Source organism: Trichoderma aggressivum, assembly GCF_033847375.1.
Source record: "Trichoderma aggressivum f. europaeum strain CBS 100526 chromosome Unknown scaffold_041, whole genome shotgun sequence".
Taxonomy (NCBI): Eukaryota; Fungi; Ascomycota; class Sordariomycetes; order Hypocreales; family Hypocreaceae; genus Trichoderma; species Trichoderma aggressivum.
In genome coordinates, this window is record NW_026946407.1 from 303,010 (window position 1) to 324,433 (window position 21,424).

Genomic DNA, 21,424 nt, shown 5'->3' on the forward strand with positions numbered 1-21,424 from the left:
AACAGCAGCCTTGGTAGACACGCATAGACACGAATCCGACAAAGCTCTCCCATCTCATCGAGATTGTCTCTACGGAGACTTGCGACACGCATCCCACATCGAATACGCATACGCCTTCATTACAATCATCCACCATGTCGAGTGCTGAGGGAGCATCTACAACCACCGGCCGAAGCGACGGCGGCTCTAGAGGACGCGGCCGTGGCGGAGGCGGAGGTGGAGGCGGAGGAAGAGGAAGTCAAGGCCAGAATCGGGGCGCCAAACGAGGAGGAAGAGGCGGCGGCGGCAATCGAGGGCAGGGACGAGGACAAAAGGGCCCAGATTCAGCTTCAGCTGCTCCACCCGATGCTGCTGGCCAAGCTGGGCTTGCGGCGCCGGCAACTGGCATCAAGGAGAACAAGGCTGCCTTGGCCACTGCCCCAGAGCCCGACGACGATGACGATGCCGAGGTCTGCTTCATCTGCGCCAATCCTGTTGCTCATCACTCCATTGCGCCGTGCAACCACAAGACATGTCACATCTGCGGTCTGCGCATGAGGGCGCTGTACAAGACCAAGGACTGTGCTCACTGTCGTGTACGTTCCCTTCCTCCATTCTTTTTTGCCTACTCCATCGAAATGTATACTAACACGGTTCTATAGACGTCAGCTGCGTTTGTCATCTTCACCGACGATGCCGAAAAGAGATTCGAAGACTACACAGACAGGGACTTCACCACCACCGACAGCAGCATCGGCATCAAGTACACAAACGAGGACATTGTTGGTGACACCGTCCTCCTGCTGAGATACAACTGCCCAGACGAGTCGTGCGACTTTGCCGGCCTGGGCTGGGCCGATCTGCATCGCCATGTCAAGTCGGCGCATCGCAAGCGCATGTGTGACCTCTGCACCCGTAACAAGAAAGTATTCACCCACGAGCACGAGCTGTTCACCGACAAGGAGCTGGAAAAGCACATGCGCCACGGTGACGACAAGCCGGGCGCTGCCGATCAGACGGGCTTCAAGGGCCACCCCCTGTGCGGCTTCTGCGGCGAACGGTTCTATGACGACGACAAGCTGTTTGAGCACTGCCGCATGAAGCACGAGCGGTGCTTCCTCTGCGATCGTAGGGACTCTAGACAGCCCCATTATTTCCTCAACTACGACGAGCTGGAGAAGCACTTTAAGAAGGACCACTTTTTGTGCTCTGACCGGGGATGCTTGGAGAAGAAGTTTGTCGTCTTCGAGTCTGAACTGGATATGCAAGCGCATAACCTCGCTGAGCATGCCGGCAAACACGTGGGCCGAGACGCCCGGCTTGTCGACATCTCTGCCTTTGATATCCGCCAGTCATATCAACAGGAAAGACGTGGAGGTGGAGGAGGTGGTGGAGGAGGTGGTGGCGGCCAGCGAGATGGAGAAGGACGATCGCGAGCCAGAGGAAGAGCCAACAGGGGGAGGGACCCCAACGAAGACAGCATATTGCCTACCGTGTCTTCAGCCGTTCCTCTACGGAGAGACGAACTCGCGTTCCAGCGGCAGATGGCCATCGTCTCGGCACCCTCAGGCTCCAACCGGACGTTCCGTGGCCAGCTATCGGCCCCTACTCCTGCCCCTGCTGCTGCTCCCGCTCCCGCTCCCTCTACCGCCCCCGTAACCCCCACCCTCGCCCCAACACCTGCTCAAGCTTCCTCAACTCGGAATGCTGCTCAGGCACCATCAAGGCCCCGGAGCGTTGGCCCAGGCGCCGGCCCCGCTGCTCCCACGAGTGCCATTGAGAATCTCAGCCTTACCGACACGGCCAACCTCTCGGCCGACGAGCGGGCTCGTCTGGTTCGCCACGGCAGCGTCATTGAGCGAGCCGCCAACCTGTTGGGCAACGACTCACACAAGATGGCGGCATTCCGTAGCCACATCTCGACGTATCGCCAGGGAGGCTTCACAGCACCTCAGCTCGTCGAGGCCTTCTTCACGCTCTTTGCCGATGTTTCCTCCAATGCCCTTGGAATCCTGGTGCGAGAGTTGGCCGATCTGTTCGATGACAAGAGCAAAGCCGACAGCCTTAGAAAGGCCTGGCACGACTGGCGTGCCATCAACGAAGATTATCCTAGCCTGCCCGGCCTCGGAGGCATGCAGGGAGCAACGTCGAGCTCCAGTGGGTGGGCAAGTGCTGCCGCCACGAACACAAACTTCACCGTCGTCGGTGCATCGCAACGAAACTCAACGAGGGTCCTCAAGCTGAAGAATAGCACTCGGTTAGGCGGTCCGGCACCCAACCCGGTGAGAAGCGTTCCCGGCTGGGTCCCGGCATCCTCGTCCTCCAAGCCGCCGTCATCATCAGCATTCCCCTCTCTGCCGCCACCATCTTCATCATCATCATCAGCCGCCGCGCGTGTGGCTTCTAGTGCATCTGCTCCATCTTGGACAGCTTCATCGTCCTCGCAGTCGACGCAGTCTCGCGGACCCCCGCCACCCAACACTCGCGCCGAAGATGCTTTCCCTGCGCTCCCTGCGGCACCCAAGCCACAGACGACCATCTTTGGATACGGCAAGGGCCGCGGCGTGAGACGAGACTTTGGCCAGCAGGAGTCCAACTTCCAATGGGGAGCTGCGCCGGCATCGTCGTCTGCGGCGGCTGAGCTACAAGAGCCTGATGATACTGAGGCGACGGGCGGCAAGGGAAAGAAGGGAGGAAAGAAGGGCAAGAAGCAGATTCTGGTGCAGTGGGGATAAACAGAAAACAAGGGAGAATGTCGCCGTTTTGTCTCGCTTTCCGGGATACAACTGCATAGTGTCATCTTTTCCATTACTTTTTTTTTTATTACCCCTGCTTTGTTTTGATGGGATCTGTGTGGAGAGCACCTTTGGCTAGGCGTTGGATTTGGTTAGTTTCCCCTTGTTCTCCCAAAAATCGTCTGGATGAATGACCGGAGGGCTGTTGTGCTTGTCATTATTGGGATGGAGAATCAATGTGAAAATAAGACAGATGTATTCAGAATAAAGAAACATGTCACGGATACCTACCTAGTAGCAGCCACGAACGTTGTTAATTTATAAAAGCCTTTCATTGTACGATGGAAGCTAAAACTAATACAATAAAGAGAAAGAAAACAAAAGGAAAGAAGAAAATCAAACGCTTTTATGCTATACACAACAAACCCGCTCAGCCATGCGACACACGACAAATATCTTTCAATTACAAGTTTCTTCTTCTCCTTCTTTCCCATCTAAACCGCTTCTTCTTCCCCTACCCCTAATGGCCCCTTACAATCCAGCAGGCTCATAATACTCTCTGAATCGATCGGTATTCTCCCACTGGAGGTTATACACCACGTTCCAGCAAGTAAGCAACAACATCGGAAACTTGACCGTCCAGTACGCAAGGTACCCATCAGGCAAGGACCCCACGCTGCGCTTCAGCGAGTCCGACATGTCCTCGTAGTGGTTCCGCTTGTTGCGAAGGGCGCGCAGCAAATCGAGGAGCTTGTTGCCAGTGTACTTGCGCTGCTTGCCGAGCGAATCGACAAACTCGCGCGTGAGCACCTTCAAAAAGTCTCCTCCAATGACAGCCGCGGCGTGTCTCTCCAGCTCCATCAGGGCGGGCGACGGGGGATCGCGAATCTCCTTCTCGAGGGAGTCTGAGACGTCGCAGAGGAAGGCTAGGCGCTTCTTAGGAGACCAGAAGAAAGGGTGAGCCATGACCTCTCGCGAGTCGGGCCTCTGCTTGGGAGCCGCCTGGAGCATCGATGCAATCAGATCCTTTGCCTCGTAGGCAAAGTCGCCTAGTGAGTCCAAGGGATCGAGGTTATAGATGCCCTTTCGGATATTCACCTCCCGCATATATCTGTCACCACAATCAAAGGGGTGAGACCCGTTGGTCAGCACGTAGAAGAAGACAAGCCCAAGGGAGAAGATGTCAATGGCTCTCGTGGCCCGCCCTCCGTTTGGCGTGGTGGCATCTCCAACCAGGATGGTGTGTGAGCCACTGTGCGTACTGCTATCCATGGCCGCAGGATTCTGTCCGTCGTCATCGAGAAGGAGTTCGGGGGCACGCCAACCAGACGTTCCAGCTGCCCGACCTGTCGTTGCTCCAAATGAAGATTGTCGATCCTCCAACTTCTTGCAGAGACCAAAGTCAGAGACCAAGAGCCTGGGTCTGCCCTCCTTGTCCAGATTAACCAGGATGTTTTGAGGCTTCAAGTCTCGGTGAACAATGCGCAGCGAGTGTAGGTGACTGATGCCGTTGGTGATTTGATACAGCACGCCAGGTAAATCCCTTTGTCCAGCCTTGGCGAGATCGCCAAAGTGATATGGCTTTTCAATCACGTCGGCCAATGAGGCGGCACAACGCTCCAGTGCAATGTAAAGGAAGTCACCGCGCTGTACCTGTGAGTAATATCGGATGACTGCGGATATCATGTTAGTAACTTGGTGAATAAGAACCGCCACTGGATAGAGTTAATATTTACCATTGGGGTGGTCGTCACTCTCACGTAGCAGTTTGGTCTCTCGTGTAGCAATATCGTAGAACTGTATCGTCATTCTCTTGACGGCAACGTCTCTACCATCAAACTTGCCCGCAAAGACAACGGTGCCGTTGCTGCCCATGCCGAGCTCCACATCCGTGTCGACCTCGATATTTCCCATACTGATAATGGAGCCAGTGACGGCTTGCATGTCGTTGTAAATGGTCATGACGTCGGGCTCCAGGCTTGGTCGATCGCCAAGCTTCTTCGCGTTGCTGACAGCCTCATCTACCGTCGTGAGGTCTGCTTCATCGTCACGGGATTGAGAGCCATCAGCAGGCCGAGCCTTTCTGTGCTTGACACCGCCACGGCGTCCTCTGTGAGCCTTCTTCTTCTTCTCGGGCGCAGAACCATTGGAACCATCCTGTGATTGTGCATCCGGAGGAGCAGCATCCACCTGCTTGACGACATCCACTTCTTTATCTTCTACTTTATCGGTCGGCTCTAATGACTTGGAAGGATCTTGAGCGTCTTTGTCTTTGTCTTTGTCGTCCACCTTATCTTCTACCTTTGGTCTAGGCACTTGTTCCACCTTTTCGTCTTGAGATACAGTTCGCAGGGAAGAAAATACGCCATCTTTGTCATCGGCGGATTCGTTTCCGGCATCGGCATCCAGAAACAAAAAGGGATAAACATCCTTGATTGTACCATGGGTCCTGAATCGGTTATACGACCGCCGAAGCTTCTTTTCGTTGTATATCAACGAGCCGATCAAGAAGATGATGAGGACAGGGTTGCTGACAAAGTCGATGACGCTGTTGGCAGCACTCTGTGGGAGAGCCTTGACTTTGGTTATAATGGTTGGCTCCTCCGAAACGGTATTTGTCACGGCGTGAGCATTGTTCGAGGCGTTTTCGTTTTCCAGGTCGTCGTCATACTCATGATACTCGTTGAAAGGACCATCAGGAAGCGTTTCCGGTTGTTCTCGGTCGCCTCTCCGCAAGGGATTCAGAAAGTGAGTGCCCACCAGCGCCTTTGGGAAGTCAGAAGCGTTGTTGGGATCCATCTCCCACCAGTCACGTTGCGATATCTGAGCCATGGGCGCATCAATAATCAGCGGATATGCCCGACCAGACAGCGCATACCAGCTGCCACCTTCGGTCTGGTTGAGGAAGATGCTGTTGCTTCGCATCTTGGCAATGGTCTCATCGCGCGTTGGCATGGGAGGTTGAGGAAGAGCAACGAGTTCCGGGTTGCTCTCTACCGTCACTTCCCAAGAGCGGCAAACATCGAAAACGCGAGCCACGGGAGACGAAAACTTGTTGCTAAAGAGAGGCATGTCGTTATCTGTCCGGGAAGAATCGAATGCGTAAACTCTGCCGTCGTGCTGACTGGTGATGTATTGGCCATCCATTGAGGTATGGTACTGGTGGTAGAGGTCGCTGTCAAAAGTGTTCGGCCCCCATTCTGAGTACTTCAAGGTTGCAATGGGTCGACCATCTCGCCTCTGGATCCCCACCGTGTACTCGGTTCTCCCCAGGGTAATTGTGCCCATGGAGCTACACTTTTCGTCAAAGGCATTGGGCCGCAGGCAGCTGTCGCCTTCGTTAACTTGGGAGCCGCCGGAGCCAAACCATTTGAGGACGTGTCCAGTAGCCGCGTCAAGCGTTACCATGGTCGTCTTCTTGTCTCCGGTATATACGACGGGCGGCTCCTCGCCCGCGTACGGAGCCAGATCTTCCACGAGTCGCTTCATGGTGAACTCGGTTCTAACGAGGCCGCCGGAATCTGGAATCCATATATAAAGCCCCCCATCGCGGCTTGGCTCGACGGCCCAGATGTAATGGTCAACGGGGTTGTAGTCGTCGTCGAGGACGGAGTTGTTTGTTCGGTAGTGTTTTGTTTCTACCACTGGCTGGTCGACCTCGAGGTGCCAGCGTAGCCGACCGGTTTTTCGGTCGCTGGCATAGAGGTCTCCATCGACGGTCGCCAGAAGAACAAAGTCTTCAACTTCCCAGTCCTCCAGACTCCGCGCATTTTGCGGCGATGCCAACCCAGAAGCGCTGGGCCAGTGTTGTCGTGAGGTGTGTGGTGCTCGAACGGACTGAGCCGGAGCTAAAGTTGCGAGGGCGCTCGCATCGCTAGGGACTTTTATGTAGTTTGATTTGTCAGATTCTCTGCTTGGGGATTGATTTCGGTTCTGGGCCTTGTTGGAGTAGTCGTATGGGGCCCGTCGATATTTCTGCTGCTGCGGCGGCAAAGGAGTGGACTGCTGCTGTTGTTGTTGCTTTTGCTTTCGGTTGATGGTGTCGAACCTCGCTTCGGCGTGTACGTCTTGTGCGGCCTGGGCTGAGTACCAACGGTTGTTGGTGTCTTCGGATAGTTTGTCAAGAGGAACGTCTCCTCTCTGTGAGTGAATTCGGATTTGTGGCTGCAGAGGCTGCTGCTGAGCATCGGCAAGTTGGAGCCATGGTAAGAGGATAAAGGCAAAAGCCAGGAGGAGCTTCTGCTGCTGAGCGGACCATCGTCCTTGACCCGGGGGCCGTCGAATCATGGTTGAGACGAAAGTCGGTTGGCGGACAACGGATCACATGGGGAGCTGCAGGCTAGAGGCTCTACCAGGAGGGAGGTAGAGGCTGTTAGGTTGCCAGAGGAGCCATTCCCGGCCCGGATGGAAGTGGATGGAATCTCGCGTTGTGCCTCAAGGGGGGAGGGATTAAGAATAGAAAAGCTCGAGGCCCAAAGAGAGGAGGTTGGACAGGGACCGGTACCGCGCGGTAGCTAGGTAGGAAGTCGCCGAAATGACTCGTCGCTCAGACAACGACAAACTCCAGGTTTCGAGAGAGGTCTGCTGCGGGATATCGAGAATCGAGGCTGTCGGGACGAGACGAGACGTGACGCAGGCTGTGGGTTCGATGGTCGGGGTAAGGTATAGTAGGTTTGTATCCACAGATGAAATAAATAAATGGACCAAGGCTGAATCTTCTTCCCCCTCTCGCTTCTTTGTATGTAGTCGTGATACCGGAAATATACGCGTCAGCGTGGTACACGATTCGGTATCAGTACCGGCACAGCACAGGTTGTGTCTGTCTGTCTGTCGACGCTCGTAAAAGGGACTCGGAACTCAGGAGAAGGGCGATGAGGAGAGGGAGAGGGAGAGTGGCTCAGATTAGTCCTCCAGAACACTCCAAGATGGTGTGGTGCGGGTTTGTGGGTTGGCCCGACGCTTGGCCGGGTACTTGTACGCGGTGCCAGTCGCTTAGCGAGTTCTCCGCCCGCGCGGGTACTGCCCTCAGCAGCGCATCGGCAGCGGGCCTAGAAGTACCCTGGGCGTATCGGTACGTGTTGGCCAGCAATCCCCACGTACCGTCGCCAGAAAACCCCCTTGCCCATCCCGGCTCTCACCAGGGCTGGATCCTCAAACGTGCTCAGCAGCCAATTGCAGATAATTGGTGCGAATAAGAATCACGGGCTCGCCCAGAGCTTGCCTTGCCAAGCTTGCATTCCCTGCAGCCCACCAAAAAAACAACTTGACGCAGGCTGTTTAAAATTGCTTACAGTACCTAGGTATACAGTATTTACGATACAGTATGCGAGAAGGTACAGTTCCAGGTTTCGGCATACGTGTGCACTTTTGACTGAGAGCGTGGACTCGCATTACGAAGCACACGCTTGCGGACGGAATTGATGGAACAAAGCATCCATGCAGTCGATGCACCGACTCACTTGAGATGGTATGGGGCAGAATCTTGTATGTAGATGGCGCCATGACCAGATGCTGGCTACGGCTGCGACTGTTTTTGCCTCCCCCTGAGACTAGAGGAAAATAAAAGAAAAAGCAGAGAAGAGAAAGAAAATTACAGCATCAGTACTGTAAAAGGCGAGGTTGAGAGGGGGGGAATACGAAGCATGGAATAAGCTTATGAAGCACCAACGGTGGTGTTGGTGTTGGTGGTGGCTGTGGTGAGCAAAAGAAAGGCTTCTTCTTCAAAACACTTGTCATTATTTGTGCCAATTTTCCGTAAAAAAAATCCGGTGGAAATATCTACCCATACATAAGCGCAAAGCACTCCCGGAATGCCCATGCTAGACAAAAGAGAGGACCATGCCCACCTACCCTACCACCTCCTCGCTCTCCTCCAACACATCCTCGACAATCTCCTCAATCACCCGATCGCTGTCGATGCTTCCTCCTTCGGTGCCCTCCATCTCCTTGGTCTTTGCCTCCAGCAGGGCGGCGTGTGGATCCAATGGGAGACCCAGCACCTCGCGCTCTTCCACCACTTCGGCCTCCACCTCCGCACGCCAAGCATGCCACTCGTCCAGGACGCGGCGACGGGCCTCGACAACTGCGAGGTCGGCTGACGCGCCGCGGTCGGCGTCTTCCTGCTCGAACACTCTGCTGTACTCACGCAGGTTCTTGCGGATCTGCTTCTGCTCGTCTTTTGACAGCAGTGTCGGCGGTCGAGGCCGCCAAGCAAACTGCTTGAACTTTTCCACGGGCTCCTCGCGCAGGGCCTCACCCTTGAAGTCGTAGATGTGGTATCCATTTTCCATCTGTCATAATTTTGCGTTAGTCAGCTCATGCACGAAAAAAAATTACAAGTTACACCTTGTGTGGACACGATAAAAACATACCGCATGCTTCCATGCTGATGCCCACGTGGCGACGAATCGGCCTGAGGGATCCCACTCCACATCTGTGACGCCGTAGTGGTCGGCTGTGTTCATGAGCTGCAGGTTAGCAGTCAGGTCCTTGGCTGACTCGGGCTTCTCGCCCTCAAAGTCGACGTCGTAAAAGTCGAGGTCGGAGCTCTGCTGGTTGGCGATGGTGGCAATGACTACAAATCGACCCTTTGGCGACCAGTAAATGGCATTGCTGTTCTTCTTGTCCAGGGTGCGCAGCAGCTTGAAGTTGCCGGCATAGGCGCCCTTGGACTTTTCGGGGCAGAAGAAGGAGACGGATGTCTTGGGAGGGACGGCAGTAGGGCCGACGGGCTCCGTGGTGGTGATGAGAGCAAACCTATCGCCCTTGGGCTCCCATGCAAAGTTGATGACGGTGTCCTTGATAGTATCAACGACCTCGACGGGGATACCCTTCTCCTTGACACGGAAGATCTCCAACGTCGTAGCCTGTGACTTCTTTGACTTGGAGTGTCGGTCGACCTTGACGCACAGGTAGGCGGCGTCCGACTGCCAGTGCAGCTTGGCGTCGCTGACGTTGAACAGGTTGAGGCTTCGCACAACCTCCTTGGAGGGGATACTCATCATGCCGACCTTGGCGGGGTTGCTGCCAGTTCCGGGCTGCCAGAAGGTGAAGAGCTGCTCATACGTCTTGACGCCCTCACGCTGAGGTGTTGCCGGGGCCCAGTCAAAGTCAACCACGCCTTCAATCTTGATGCTGGTCTTGTCGAGGAGGTTCATTCGGGGGAGCTCGTAGACGGAGATGGAGGCACCGGGCGTCAGACGAGCAACGTACTTGTCGTCCGCGGACCACTTGAAGGCGGGCCACTGCATCTTTGGGGGAGGCTTGCCCTCCTCTCCCTTGGGGGCATCCAGGTTGGCGAATGATCGGAGAGGAGCCGCCGTCTCAATGTCCCAGATGACATAGTTCTTGCCGTCGTCGTCAACGGACAGCGCAGGGTGGCCAGTCTCGGGGATGGAGATGGGTCTGTTAGACCAGGTGACAATGTACTTTTCATTCGGGGAGAAGGCGACCAGGTTGACAAAGGGATGAGGAAATCTGGCGGCACGGGACCAAGATGCACCAGCCCACAGCTGAACACCCTGCTGGTGGACTGAAGTCAAGTAAGTGCCCAGGGGCGACCACTGGAGGAAAGCCTCAGTCCAGTGCTGGCGATCGACAATGTTCTCGGGCTGATCCTTTTCGTTGTTCCAGAAGACGCCGACAGATTCACCACGATACATGACAAACTGGTCACGGCCACGGCCAGAGGGGTCCTTCAGCCACCATCTCAAGTGCTCTTTCTCGGCGAACTCGTCAATAACGGGGGGGACGTATTTCTCGTCAACTCGTCCTTCTCGGCCATATCGCTCAATGTCGGTAATCTTGTTGACGCGCAGTGTGTGCTTCTTGTCCAGGGGAACGCCATCCAGCTGGCGGGTAGCGGCAGCGGCCTCGGCGGCTGAGGAATATTCGACAAACGCAAAGCTAAATATCGCCCCAACAAAAAGTCAAAAACCAGGCCCCAGAATCAATAAACGAAAGACCCTGCTTACCGCATCGACTTTCCATCATCGCCAATGGGCATGTGGATCAGCTCCTCCTTGGTCTTGCCAACAGTGTTGAGCTTCTTCAGCAAGAACTTGACCAGCTTTGGCTTCTGATCCTCGGTGACCTCGGGAAGGCCATCGATGACCACAAAGGTGTCGTAGCCCAGCTCCAGCTGGACCTCGAACTTCTCGCGCAGGTCGGAGATGTCAATCTCATCTTCGTTGAACTCGTCGTCGTCGAGGTCAGCCTCGCGCAGCTGGTCGAATGAGGGCGCCATGATGGGAGGAGGGGTGCCGAGAGTGCCCCGCTTCGGCGCGGCAAAAGTTGAGGATTGGGGAGCGGCTCAGGGGCTTCGTTTTTGAATCTCCAAGTGAGGAGCGGCGAGAAGAGATTCTGGCAATCGGCCGGTGCGTTCGAAGCGCAGGGCGTGGGTTGTTTGTTGCGGCAAGGCGACAGCGGGACTGCGGACGTGGATTTTTTTTTTTTGGCGGCGATACCCGTCCAGCACAAATTTGTTGTTCTAACTTTGAACAAAGTGTGCGGCGGAGAAGCGATGTTCCTGAGCCGAGATTTCTCCGACAGAGGGGCAAGTCACGTGGCCGCGTCTTTGCATGGTGGGGGTTTTTTGAGATGGCGCTCTGCAGGTAAAGGAGAGCTCGGCGGCGTCAGGAAAAACAGGCACCAAGCAGTTGCTTCTCTTCAGCTTGCAGGCCAGCCCGATACAGCCTCCTTTTCCCTTGACTTGTACTCTTTTGTCCGGTTTGTCACCAGCAGTTCATCATGGTATGTTTCACTGTCGCCGCCCTGCCTATTACACGGCATCATCGCCTGCTGCTTCTGTTGCCCAACTAACCTCTGCTATCAATCTCCCCCGCCATGCAGTCGTTCTTCCCGACCCAAATTTTCGAGGAGGGCACCGTTGAGGAGAAGGGCGAGAATGCGCGTCTGTCTGCCTTTGTCGGTGCCATCGCCGTTGGTGATTTGGTCAAGAGCACTCTTGGTCCCAAAGGCATGGACAAGATCCTTCAATCTGCGTGAGTGCCCGTCCATTACAAATCCCCAGACAGCCAGCCCCTCAGCCCCTGACCCGTCCTTCCATCCAGTTCCACCGGCGATATCATGGTGACAAACGACGGTGCCACGATCCTCAAGTCAATAGCCCTCGACAACGCCGCCGCCAAGGTACTGGTCAACATTTCAAAGGTTCAGGATGACGAAGTCGGTGACGGCACGACATCGGTTGCTGTGTTGGCGGCCGAGCTTCTGAGAGAGGCCGAGAAGCTGGTTGACAAGAAGATTCACCCTCAGACAATCATTGAGGGCTATCGGATAGCCAGCCAGGCTGCTCTCAAGGCCCTCGAGGAGTCTGCCGTGGACCACAGCAAGAGCCCCGAGGCCTTCCGAAAGGATCTCGTTGCCATTGCGCGAACAACCCTCAGCTCCAAGGTTCTGTCACAGGACCGAGACCACTTCTCCCAGCTTGCCGTCGACGCGATCCTCCGTCTGAAGAAATCATCCGACCTCAGCCACATCCAGATCATCAAGAAGGCCGGAGGAAAGCTGAGCGACTCCTACCTGGATGAGGGTTTCATCCTGGACAAGAAGATTGGCGTAAACCAACCCAAGAGGCTGGAGAAGGCAAAGATCCTGGTCGCAAACACATCGATGGACACGGATAAGGTCAAGATTTTCGGTGCCCGAGTCAAGGTCGGCTCAACTGGAAAGCTGGCAGAGCTGGAGAAGGCCGAAAAGGACAAGATGAAGGCCAAGGTGGAGAAGATCAAGGCTCACGGCATCAACTGCTTCATCAACCGCCAGCTCATCTACAACTGGCCCGAGCAGCTCTTTACCGACGCTGGAATCATGTCCATCGAGCACGCCGACTTTGACGGCATTGAGCGGCTGGCGCTGGTGACTGGAGGCGAGATTGCCTCCACCTTTGACCACCCCGACCAGATCAAGCTTGGTCAATGCGACCTGATCGAAGAGGTCATCATTGGCGAGGATACGCTGATCAAGTTCTCCGGCGTGGCTGCTGGCGAGGCATGCACCATTGTGCTACGCGGTGCTACAGAGCAGTTGCTCGACGAGGCCGAGCGAAGTCTACACGACGCCTTGGCCGTACTGTCGCAAACTGTCATTGAGCCCAGGACAACGCTGGGAGGTGGATGTGCCGAAATGGTCATGGCCAAGGCTGTTGAGGGTGCGGCCACACGGATCGAAGGCAAGAAGCAGGTGGCCGTCTCCAGCTTTGCAATTGCTCTGCGACAGCTACCCACGATTCTGGCCGACAATGCTGGATTGGATTCCGGCGAGCTGGTTGCACGCCTGCGAAAGGCCATTTATGACGGTCTGACCACGTATGGTCTTGACCTGATGACTCCCGGTGGTGGCATTGCGGATATGCGTGAGGTTGGCGTGGTCGAGAGCTACAAGCTGAAGAAGGCGGTTGTGTCATCTGCTAGCGAGGCAGCAGAGGTAAGAGAATCTTTTTTTTATTGAAACTATGGTTACCCTTGTATGACGGCGTGCTAACATCCACGATGCAGCTTCTCCTGAGAGTCGACGACATTATACGGGCGGCCCCACGGAGACGGGAGCGCATGTAAGAGGCTGGGAGAGTTGGAAAAAGAAAGCAAAAAGTTCAGGCGCCACGGATCTCAACGAGATAGAAGCTTAATGTGGATTGTAGCGATACCATAGATGCATGAACATGGACAGACAAAATACAATGCCATGAACAAGAACCTTTTGTATTGCATTTGGTTGATAATGAATAACGTCGACTTCAAGGCGTGAATCTGGTGGCGTGGCCCAGGATTCACTTCTTCCTCACTTTTGACCAACATTTACGTAGCCGTCCTACATTTTCTTCCGTACCTTCTCTTTTGCTCTGCAGTTAACTTGACTAACGTTCTTTTTTGCTCATTCATTCTCGCTCACCACTACACAAATATCTGCCCAGAGGCCAACGCAGAGAGCCCTGTTGCTCTTCGTTCCTATATAGCACAACAAAACAGCAACCGAAAACCCCATGAAAATGGCGATTTCAACCGACAATGTCATATCTATCGAGTCATCCGATAGCGACTCGGACTGCCAAATTGTGGAAGTCGTTCCATCGCCTGCTAAGCGAGGCAAGAACAAGTCGAGATGGCAGAACAAGCTTTCTAGCAACACGCAAAGGAGAGGCAGAGAGACGACGATGCGCCAACTAGACAAAGTCATTGATGAGGATTGTCCCAGCATGTCATCGGCATCGAAAGGATACGCAAGGCGTCTGAGCGTGGATTTGACGGTAGCGGGTTGTGGCCTCCAGGGTACGAACTCTGAGACGGATCATTTGCCTGATACAGAGCCAAACGATGTCGATGCAGTGCCGCATGTTGACCTGGAGGATCCTTTCTCTATTCAACGCTACATTGACGACGATTCGGAAGCGGCGAGCATTTCATTTCCAAGCTTGACGCAATGTGTGGAGAGCAAACAAGAACCTCAATTCGAAGATGACGATGACGATGGAGATGAGTTTGGCCAACGGAGGACTCGTTCTAGGTCCGCCTCCACGGCAACTCTCGACTTTTCTCCCGAGAGAGAAAGCCTCAGCGACTCGGACAAAGATACGCATGGGATTGTTGGAATGTTTGACGAGGCACCCGAATCAACAGGATTGGCTGATACAAGAGACTGCACGACGCCGGATGCCTGTACTATGAGAAAGATGCTGCATAACAGCGGTTATCTTACGCCAATTGAGGAATCTTGTTCAGAAAGGTCGGATCCCATCATCTCGACGGTGGAACACAAAGATGAAGAAAATGTTTTTGAAGGAGATTCGTTAATTGAACCGATCAACGTTCCGCTGCAACCTCACGGAGCGGCATATAAATCCAGTCATCGGCTTCCCCAGACAGGAAAATGGGACTCGGTCGTCAACGTTGCTGCTTTCAAAGCTCTACCAGGGCCGTTGTTTACTCGGCCTAAACAGATACTCGATGTGGTTACGTACGAGTCCATGATGGAAGAGAAGGCGGCACAGCAGGCGAAGGAGGGGAGGGGAGAGAAGAAGCAATAATGTAGGATCTCGTTGGCTTGAGCTTGTTAGGGTTGGTAGTAGTTGTATGTGACACAGATGGTTCGGTTCGGCATCGACACAAGGTGGCAGAGACAGAACTAGGAGCAAGAGGATAATGACATGTATAGGTAGACAGACCATGGATATTTTACAATACAGGGCACTGAGGAGATTGCCGTCCCACGTTGACATGTCGTACCATAGCTCTTGAGTCTGGTCCCTTTTTGAATATTGGGTTATGGAGCACCTGATGTAAAGCAAAATAGAATTTCTCACATCCCACTTATATGTGCATGTACAGTAAGCCGGCATCGCCTCACCATGAAGGGGCTGCTTCTCAGCCATGCCCTTGTGGGGGCGACCAGGACTATTTATTTCCCAAGCAAGGGGGCTCTGGACGTTCTGAGAAGATCTAGAACTTGTATTAACCCAGAGCCACGGTCAAGATATTGCAGACAACAATAAGAAGAATCTACAGATGGATATTAATAGCAATATGGCATGTCTTTGGTATACTAGGTAGTCCATGTAGTATCTGCAAGACAAGGCATGTCATAATCTAAAGGTGCTATTCTTAGGGCAGCCGAGAGTCTGCATACAAGCGAAAGGGAGCTATGGCAATTTGGAAGTCGCTTCGATAAAACGTACATGGGACAGCCATGTGGGATTTCTGTCGCGCCGGCGGTGAAGCTATTCTGGTTCCCGGTAGGGCTGACTGTGTATACTCGTATGTAAGTTGGGATAGGGTTTGAAGCTGGTTGCGTCTGACTACTGTACACAAGTAAGATGGTAGCAGTAAAGCAATAATACAGCATGATTGCACTCCATTCCAAGCTTTGCTGATGGCGGTTGATACAGCCGGCAAGGATCCAAGTTGCACAGTCTTGCTCGGCCCCCGAACCAGCCGAGATTGAGCTTCATCTCCACTTGGGTCAGGGGCTTGCTGATGCGACACTGTGATGCGGCCGCGAGATTACAACCACACGTACGGTGCGAAGATGGTTTAGCATGGCTGTTTTGAGAGGATGGGAGTGCTGGATTGCCCACTGGTGCGTGTCAGATACAGTAGATTGCAGACGGCCGTTGGGTACCTAGGGTTTGAGTGAGTTGATGCTTGCTTGTTTGTATCTTGACTAACAACCTGCATTGAAAGACATGGATGGAAGCTCTACTCTGGTTGTTGTGAATGGTGCAACACAAGACAACACAAGACAAGACAAGCACATGGTTTGCCCCTCGGGAAATACAAGCACAAGCACAAGCATCAATCCAATGGCCACACCATCCCGCTCGGTACTTGTTCAATCAATAGTGTGGGCTGTATTAGTAGCGCTGTAGATAAGGCATTCCAAGGCCCAACGTCAGACATACGCACGCGTGCAGTGCAGTCTCACTGGCGTTGTCGCTGCACCATCACCATCTGCATGCGTCTGTCCAGGTTCTGGCCTAGTTCGTCCACAGGCGACTCCGCCCTGAACGCGATCCGGTACAAGGCCGCGCTTGTATCGGCTACAACGCAACAATTGGAAACGGGGCTAGCACAGACACCATCAATGCAGCGCCTCAAGTGCAGCAATCTGGGAGGCCTTGCCCCCGAAAATACAAAAATACAGCGCCGCCGCAGCAGAAAAAAGGACCTTGGAAGGGGGGGGGGGGGTCCGCTAGCCTTCAATTGCCAGAATGCTCACGGCCAGGTACCCTGTACCAGCTCCCAGATCATTGCGCATGTACCCAAGCCCTCCTTGTTTGAAGCATCGATTTGGCGCCTCCTTGGCTCGTCATTCCCTCGATCCTCCGCAATTCTGCATTGATCTTCTCTCTCGTCCTTTTTTTCTTCTAGATTCCTTCTCCAGCTTCTTTTTTTTCTGTATCCCTTCCACACTCGTTAGATCAAACATTGAAGCTGAGAGCGTTCAGTCGTTTTGCCTCTGGTATTCCTTGCTTTTGATTCTTCGGTTTCTCTCTCTCTTTTCTTCCCACGCTCATTTTCGTCGTCTCTTCATTTTTTGGCTCAGTTTACTACTGTACAGACAGCCGAACCTCTCGACCCTGCGAGGACTCTACGCTGTTTCAAATCTCGAGACATCTGATCTCTTGTTGACAGTACCGATAGCACCCGAAGAAGAGCATCAACTCTGTCAAACAACCTCGATCCGTCGTCGTCGTCTTCTCTCTCTACTACCGCCCCCCACACTCCCATTCAACCTCTCTCTCCATCCTCTTCCAACCGCAGACGAAACCGACGCTGGGCAGCTGGTTGCCCTGTTGATGCAGCAATGATTCGTGATCATGGCGTTGGAATTGGCATCATCAACGGTGGCTTGGAAACGGCCGCTAACCACGCCACGATCCATGGCCACGCGAGCCCGGACTCTCCTCCCGGCATGACCACGTCCAAGAGCTCCAAGTCGTCCTCGTTCCATTCGCTAAACAGCGACGACGCCAGCGTCCTGTCCGACGTCGGCCACTTTGAGGACATTGGCCTCAACGACGACGGTGTCACCCCAAAGGCTGCGTTGCACAAGGCTCGCGGGCCTCGAGACCTTGCCTCTGCCAAGCGGGCGCCGCGCTCCAAGCGGTCCTTTCCCAACCTCCACGGCACTGCGGCGGCATCGAATCCCAGGAGCACCAGCCTTTCGTCCTTTGCCGATCCGAGGCCCGCGACTCTCACCAAGGGATACTCGACATCGTCCGTCCCTCAGGGTCGCCGCCATCGCAGCACCAGCCCGGGCCTGACGCCCGACCCTCGCGACCCAAGTCTCGCCGGCAAGCCGCGACGGGGCAGCTGGCAGGTCAGCCGCGACCGCAAGTCCATCTCGGAGCTTGAGCAAGAGTGCGACGACGACGACGATGACGACGACATCCCCGACGGTCTGTTTCTCGACAACGTGCCCATTTCCCCGCGCCCACAAAGTGATCGACCTGCCAGTCGGCCGCAGTCCATCAAATCCGTCTCTCCATCGCCTGACCGCCGGCGCAACAACCGAGTTCGTAGTGTTGGCAATGGCACGCCCCCCGTCGCCCAAGCGCAGGGCTCATTACGGTCGCCAAGCTGGAAAACCGACGGCGACAGGCCGCCCCCGAGCCCCCTCCGAGGCAAGGCCCGCAGCTGGACCATTGCGCTTGCAGACTTGAATGCTGATACCAAAGACCTTGTGGAAAAGCTGGAGGAGCACGCCGACGAGCTGCACGAGATCGAAGCCAAGAAGCATGGTGCGCGGCCCAACACATGGAACCCGAACCAGTCTGCGAAGATGGAGTACGAGAAGAAGCAGCGAGTCAAGTCGTCCTTTGCAGAGCTCCCGCCACTGCGCCGCTCCAACATCATGATTGACCCGCTCCCCATTTCCAAGGAGAAGGAGGCCGTCCTGAGCCGCACTCGGCCGTCGTGGCTGCCGCCCAAAGATCCCGCCGAAGAGCGGCGCCATCTCCGTGAGTATCAGAAGATGATGATTGCGAGCGTCAAGGCCGAGGAGCGCCGTGAAGCAGCGCGAAAGAACAAGGTCGACGCAAGGGACAACAATGCGGACAGGGCCATGCACATCTGGGAGGACGATGTTCTTCCTCGCTGGAACCAGGCCATACGTGAAAAGGCGACGAGGGAGCTATGGTGGAAGGGAGTGGCGCCCCGCAGTCGGAGATCCGTATGGGCAAAGGCCATCGGCAACGAGCTTGGCCTGACGGAGGCATCTTTCCGAGCAGCCTTGACCCGATCAGAAGAGCTGGAGCAGAGAGTCAAGACGGACAGGGGCGACGCAGAGGACTTGAGGCGGGTCAAGTGGTTTGAGCAAATCCGCAAAGACGTCGCCGAGAAGACGTGGAGGGAGCTTCGAATCTTTGAAGTGACTGGCCCGCTTCACCAGGGCCTGGTAGATGTGCTGAGAGCATATGCCATGTACAGGAACGACATTGGCTATGTGTCAGGATGTAACGTGAGTGATGCCGTTTCTATTTAGCCTTCTATCCTTGTGTAGGAAAAGCGTTGCTAACTCATACATGACGAAAACAGACCATAGCCGCACTGCTTCTGCTTAATCTACCAAATCCCGAAACCGCCTTCATCGCGCTGGCCAACGTCCTCAACCGCCCTCTACCACTGTCGTTTTACACCTTTGACCGCGGCGCGCAAGCATCAGCATTCCACCTCGTGCATGACACGCTCAAGAAGAAGTCAAATACCCTCTACGAGCACTTGACCAGGACGGTGCCGGGCGTCCAGCTGGACCAGTATCTTACCAACATCTTCACCAACCTCTTTACTGCGCATTTGGCCATTGACGAGGCAGCAAGGCTCTGGGATGTTTACGTCTTTGAGGGCGACACACTCCTGGTTCGGGCAGCTGTTGCCATTCTCCTCAACCGAGAGATGGACTTGATGGGGAGCAAGACTGCGGAAGAAGTAAAAGCCGTCCTGTCCAGAACCAGCGCAGGCGCCTCATCGAACCGAGCATTGAGCGAAGTCGGCGCCGAAGATCGATTCATGCAAAGCGTCCGCGATGCCGGAAAACACTAAACGATCGCTTCATTTTCATTTATTTCCTCTCTTCATAAAAAACATGAGTGAAGCAGTGGGCTTCTTTCATCATGTTTATTTTGCATATCAACTCACTATCTAGGGGCCTCACCTCCCCCCCAGACATATTGATGCCCACGACATTTTTCGGTCTGATTCCCGGGTGGTAATGTATATCAAGACATAGAAAACGGAGATAAGGGTTGGCTACGTGAGGTTGGGCGTTGGTCAGGTTACAAGTTTTGGGAGCCCTGGTTGAGCAACGCTGAGCACGTTTCTCTCTTTATTTATTGTTGTTTTTCTCTTCGTTCTTCTTTTTTTTTTTTACTATTTTGAGAAAGAAAATTGGCGTGAAATTTATATCAAAGCTTAAGCGAGCAAGGGATTTATCGTATGGGCATGACTGGAGCTGGCCAATCTTAATCCGTATTATTAGTGTCTATTCAGTCTTTGCTTTAGAGAAGCGGACAAAATTGACTTGATTTTGGGTTTCCAACTCGGTTTTTTTTCGTGTTTTTGCCTCTTTACTTCGCCCCGTCTGTATTCGTGACTACAATAATATCTCGGTATAGGCATATGAGATGAGGCATTCACAAAATACACATGCAAATGCAAATTCGCCTCATACTTATGCTTGGGCTCTTGTGCAGATGATCAACTCGATGAGGTGAGGTTGACGGAATCAGGGTCACGTGCAGCGAATGTGTGGGCTTTTACGTCAACGCTCCGTCAACCGCGACAAACTGGCGTCACGACTGCTGGCACTGGACAAAAATAGCCCTACACACTCGCTTTACAACCGTCTTGCCTCGCCCATTCCTCTGCTTCTGGCATCAAGTGTCTTGTACAGATATCCACGATCAATTCAAACAATCACGACAACTTGGTACCCAACAAACCGCTCCATGCCTTCTGGGTACAAACATGGAGACACTCCGGCAAAGGCCATGGTGCGAGGCACCATTTCGTATCTCGAATCCCAGGGGCTGCCGGTGAACAAGTCTGCCATCTTCCGCCACTTTGACTTGTCCCGGTCTCAGGGCTATGCGGCCCTCCATGCGTCGCCAACGCCCAAGAGCGACGACCCGGAATGGGGCGAGACGCGAGGGCGGCCCAGCAAGATTGCCGACTCGGACCTGCAGAAGATGGAGCAGATCCTGTGGGACGAAAAGTACGAGGATGTGAGCCTCAACTGGAGCGGCCTGGCCAAGGCGGCCGGCCTGGAGATGAACTGCAACCGGCGGACGCTGCACCGGGCCATGGGGACGCTGGGCTATCGCCGGTGCCTCGTCTGTGGGCGGATTCACACGCACAAGCGGCATCGGGAGAAGCGCTGCGACTTTGCCAGAAAGGCCCTGCGGACGTATCCCGTCAAGGAGGACTGGCGCCGCGTGCGGTTCAGCGGCGAGCTGCACTTTGGCTTTGGGCTCGACGGCAAGATGCGGCTGGCGCCGAGGAGCGGCGAGAAGCTGTGCAGCGGGTGCGAGCAGGAGCCGGGCAACGTGTGGCCGCGGGACGTCAGGCGATTGCACGCGTGGGCGGCGGTGGGCTACGGCTTCAAGAGCGAGCTGGTGTTTTACGACTCGTCCACCAGCCCCAAGGGAAACGGCGCCATGTCCATGGCCGACTACTGCGACAAGGTGCTCGACAAGGTGGTCAAGCCGTGGCTCACGGCTTCGGGGCCCCAGTCGTTTGTGCTGGAGGAGGACGCTGACGTGTTTGCCCACGGGAGCGCGAGCAAGATCAACCTCGCCCAGCAGTGGAAGGACACGCACGGGCTGCGGTGCTCGTTTAGCTGTGGCGAGAGCCCCGACCTGAGCCCGCTGGATTCCCTGTGGCCGCCGAACAAGCAGTGGACGTCGGAGCTGCTCAAGGACTGGGAGGACGAGACGCTGAAGCAGGCGGCTAGGGAGGCGTGGGCGGGGTTGGGCCAGGAGAGGGTGAATATGTGGGTGGATGCGATGCCGCAGAGGTTGCAGATGGTGGTGGAACTGGATGGCCGGATGGTGTCGTGGTGAGGGACGTTCGGATCGTGCTCGGAACTTGAGCTTTGTGGTTCCCGGGCTGAGCTCGGAGTGGTGGGCCTTTTTTTTTTTCCTATACGGATATTTGAAGCGTTCTTTGTAGTGATTTCCTTGGCTTGGACTGATTCAC

General features: G+C 54.7%; 7 protein-coding genes across 7 annotated transcripts; 5 read left to right on the plus strand and 2 right to left on the minus strand.

The window, feature by feature from the left end:
• Positions 1-134: 134 nt before the first annotated feature.
• Positions 135-2,714, plus strand: Triagg1_8465 (uncharacterized protein; the record flags this gene model as incomplete). The annotated part of the gene is made up of 2 exons (XM_062903314.1): positions 135-575; positions 642-2,714. 2 exons carry the CDS (start codon positions 135-137, stop codon positions 2,712-2,714), a joined length of 2,514 nt encoding a protein of 837 aa, XP_062752658.1.
• Positions 2,715-3,245: 531 nt separating this feature from the next.
• On the minus strand, positions 3,246-7,001 carry Triagg1_8466 (uncharacterized protein; the record flags this gene model as incomplete). Its single annotated transcript, XM_062903315.1, has 2 exons — positions 3,246-4,387; positions 4,451-7,001. 2 exons carry the CDS (start codon positions 6,999-7,001, stop codon positions 3,246-3,248), a joined length of 3,693 nt encoding a protein of 1,230 aa, XP_062752659.1.
• A 1,559-nt stretch (positions 7,002-8,560) lies between these two features.
• On the minus strand, positions 8,561-10,959 carry Triagg1_8467 (uncharacterized protein; the record flags this gene model as incomplete). Its single annotated transcript, XM_062903316.1, has 3 exons — positions 8,561-9,004; positions 9,086-10,619; positions 10,688-10,959. 3 exons carry the CDS (start codon positions 10,957-10,959, stop codon positions 8,561-8,563), a joined length of 2,250 nt encoding a protein of 749 aa, XP_062752660.1.
• Positions 10,960-11,558: 599 nt separating this feature from the next.
• Positions 11,559-13,291, plus strand: Triagg1_8468 (uncharacterized protein; the record flags this gene model as incomplete). Its single annotated transcript, XM_062903318.1, has 3 exons — positions 11,559-11,716; positions 11,786-13,160; positions 13,232-13,291. The coding sequence occupies 3 exons, from the start codon at positions 11,559-11,561 to the stop codon at positions 13,289-13,291; spliced, it is 1,593 nt and encodes a 530-aa protein (XP_062752661.1).
• Positions 13,292-13,722: 431 nt separating this feature from the next.
• Positions 13,723-14,757, plus strand: Triagg1_8469 (uncharacterized protein; the record flags this gene model as incomplete). The annotated part of the gene is made up of 1 exon (XM_062903319.1): positions 13,723-14,757. One exon carries the CDS (start codon positions 13,723-13,725, stop codon positions 14,755-14,757), a length of 1,035 nt encoding a protein of 344 aa, XP_062752662.1.
• A 2,276-nt stretch (positions 14,758-17,033) lies between these two features.
• Triagg1_8470 (uncharacterized protein) lies at positions 17,034-19,270 on the plus strand (the record flags this gene model as incomplete). The annotated part of the gene is made up of 2 exons (XM_062903320.1): positions 17,034-18,689; positions 18,767-19,270. The coding sequence occupies 2 exons, from the start codon at positions 17,034-17,036 to the stop codon at positions 19,268-19,270; spliced, it is 2,160 nt and encodes a 719-aa protein (XP_062752663.1).
• Positions 19,271-20,175: 905 nt separating this feature from the next.
• Triagg1_8471 (uncharacterized protein) lies at positions 20,176-21,288 on the plus strand (the record flags this gene model as incomplete). The annotated part of the gene is made up of 1 exon (XM_062903321.1): positions 20,176-21,288. The coding sequence occupies one exon, from the start codon at positions 20,176-20,178 to the stop codon at positions 21,286-21,288; it is 1,113 nt and encodes a 370-aa protein (XP_062752664.1).
• Between the last annotated feature and the right edge of the window lie 136 nt (positions 21,289-21,424).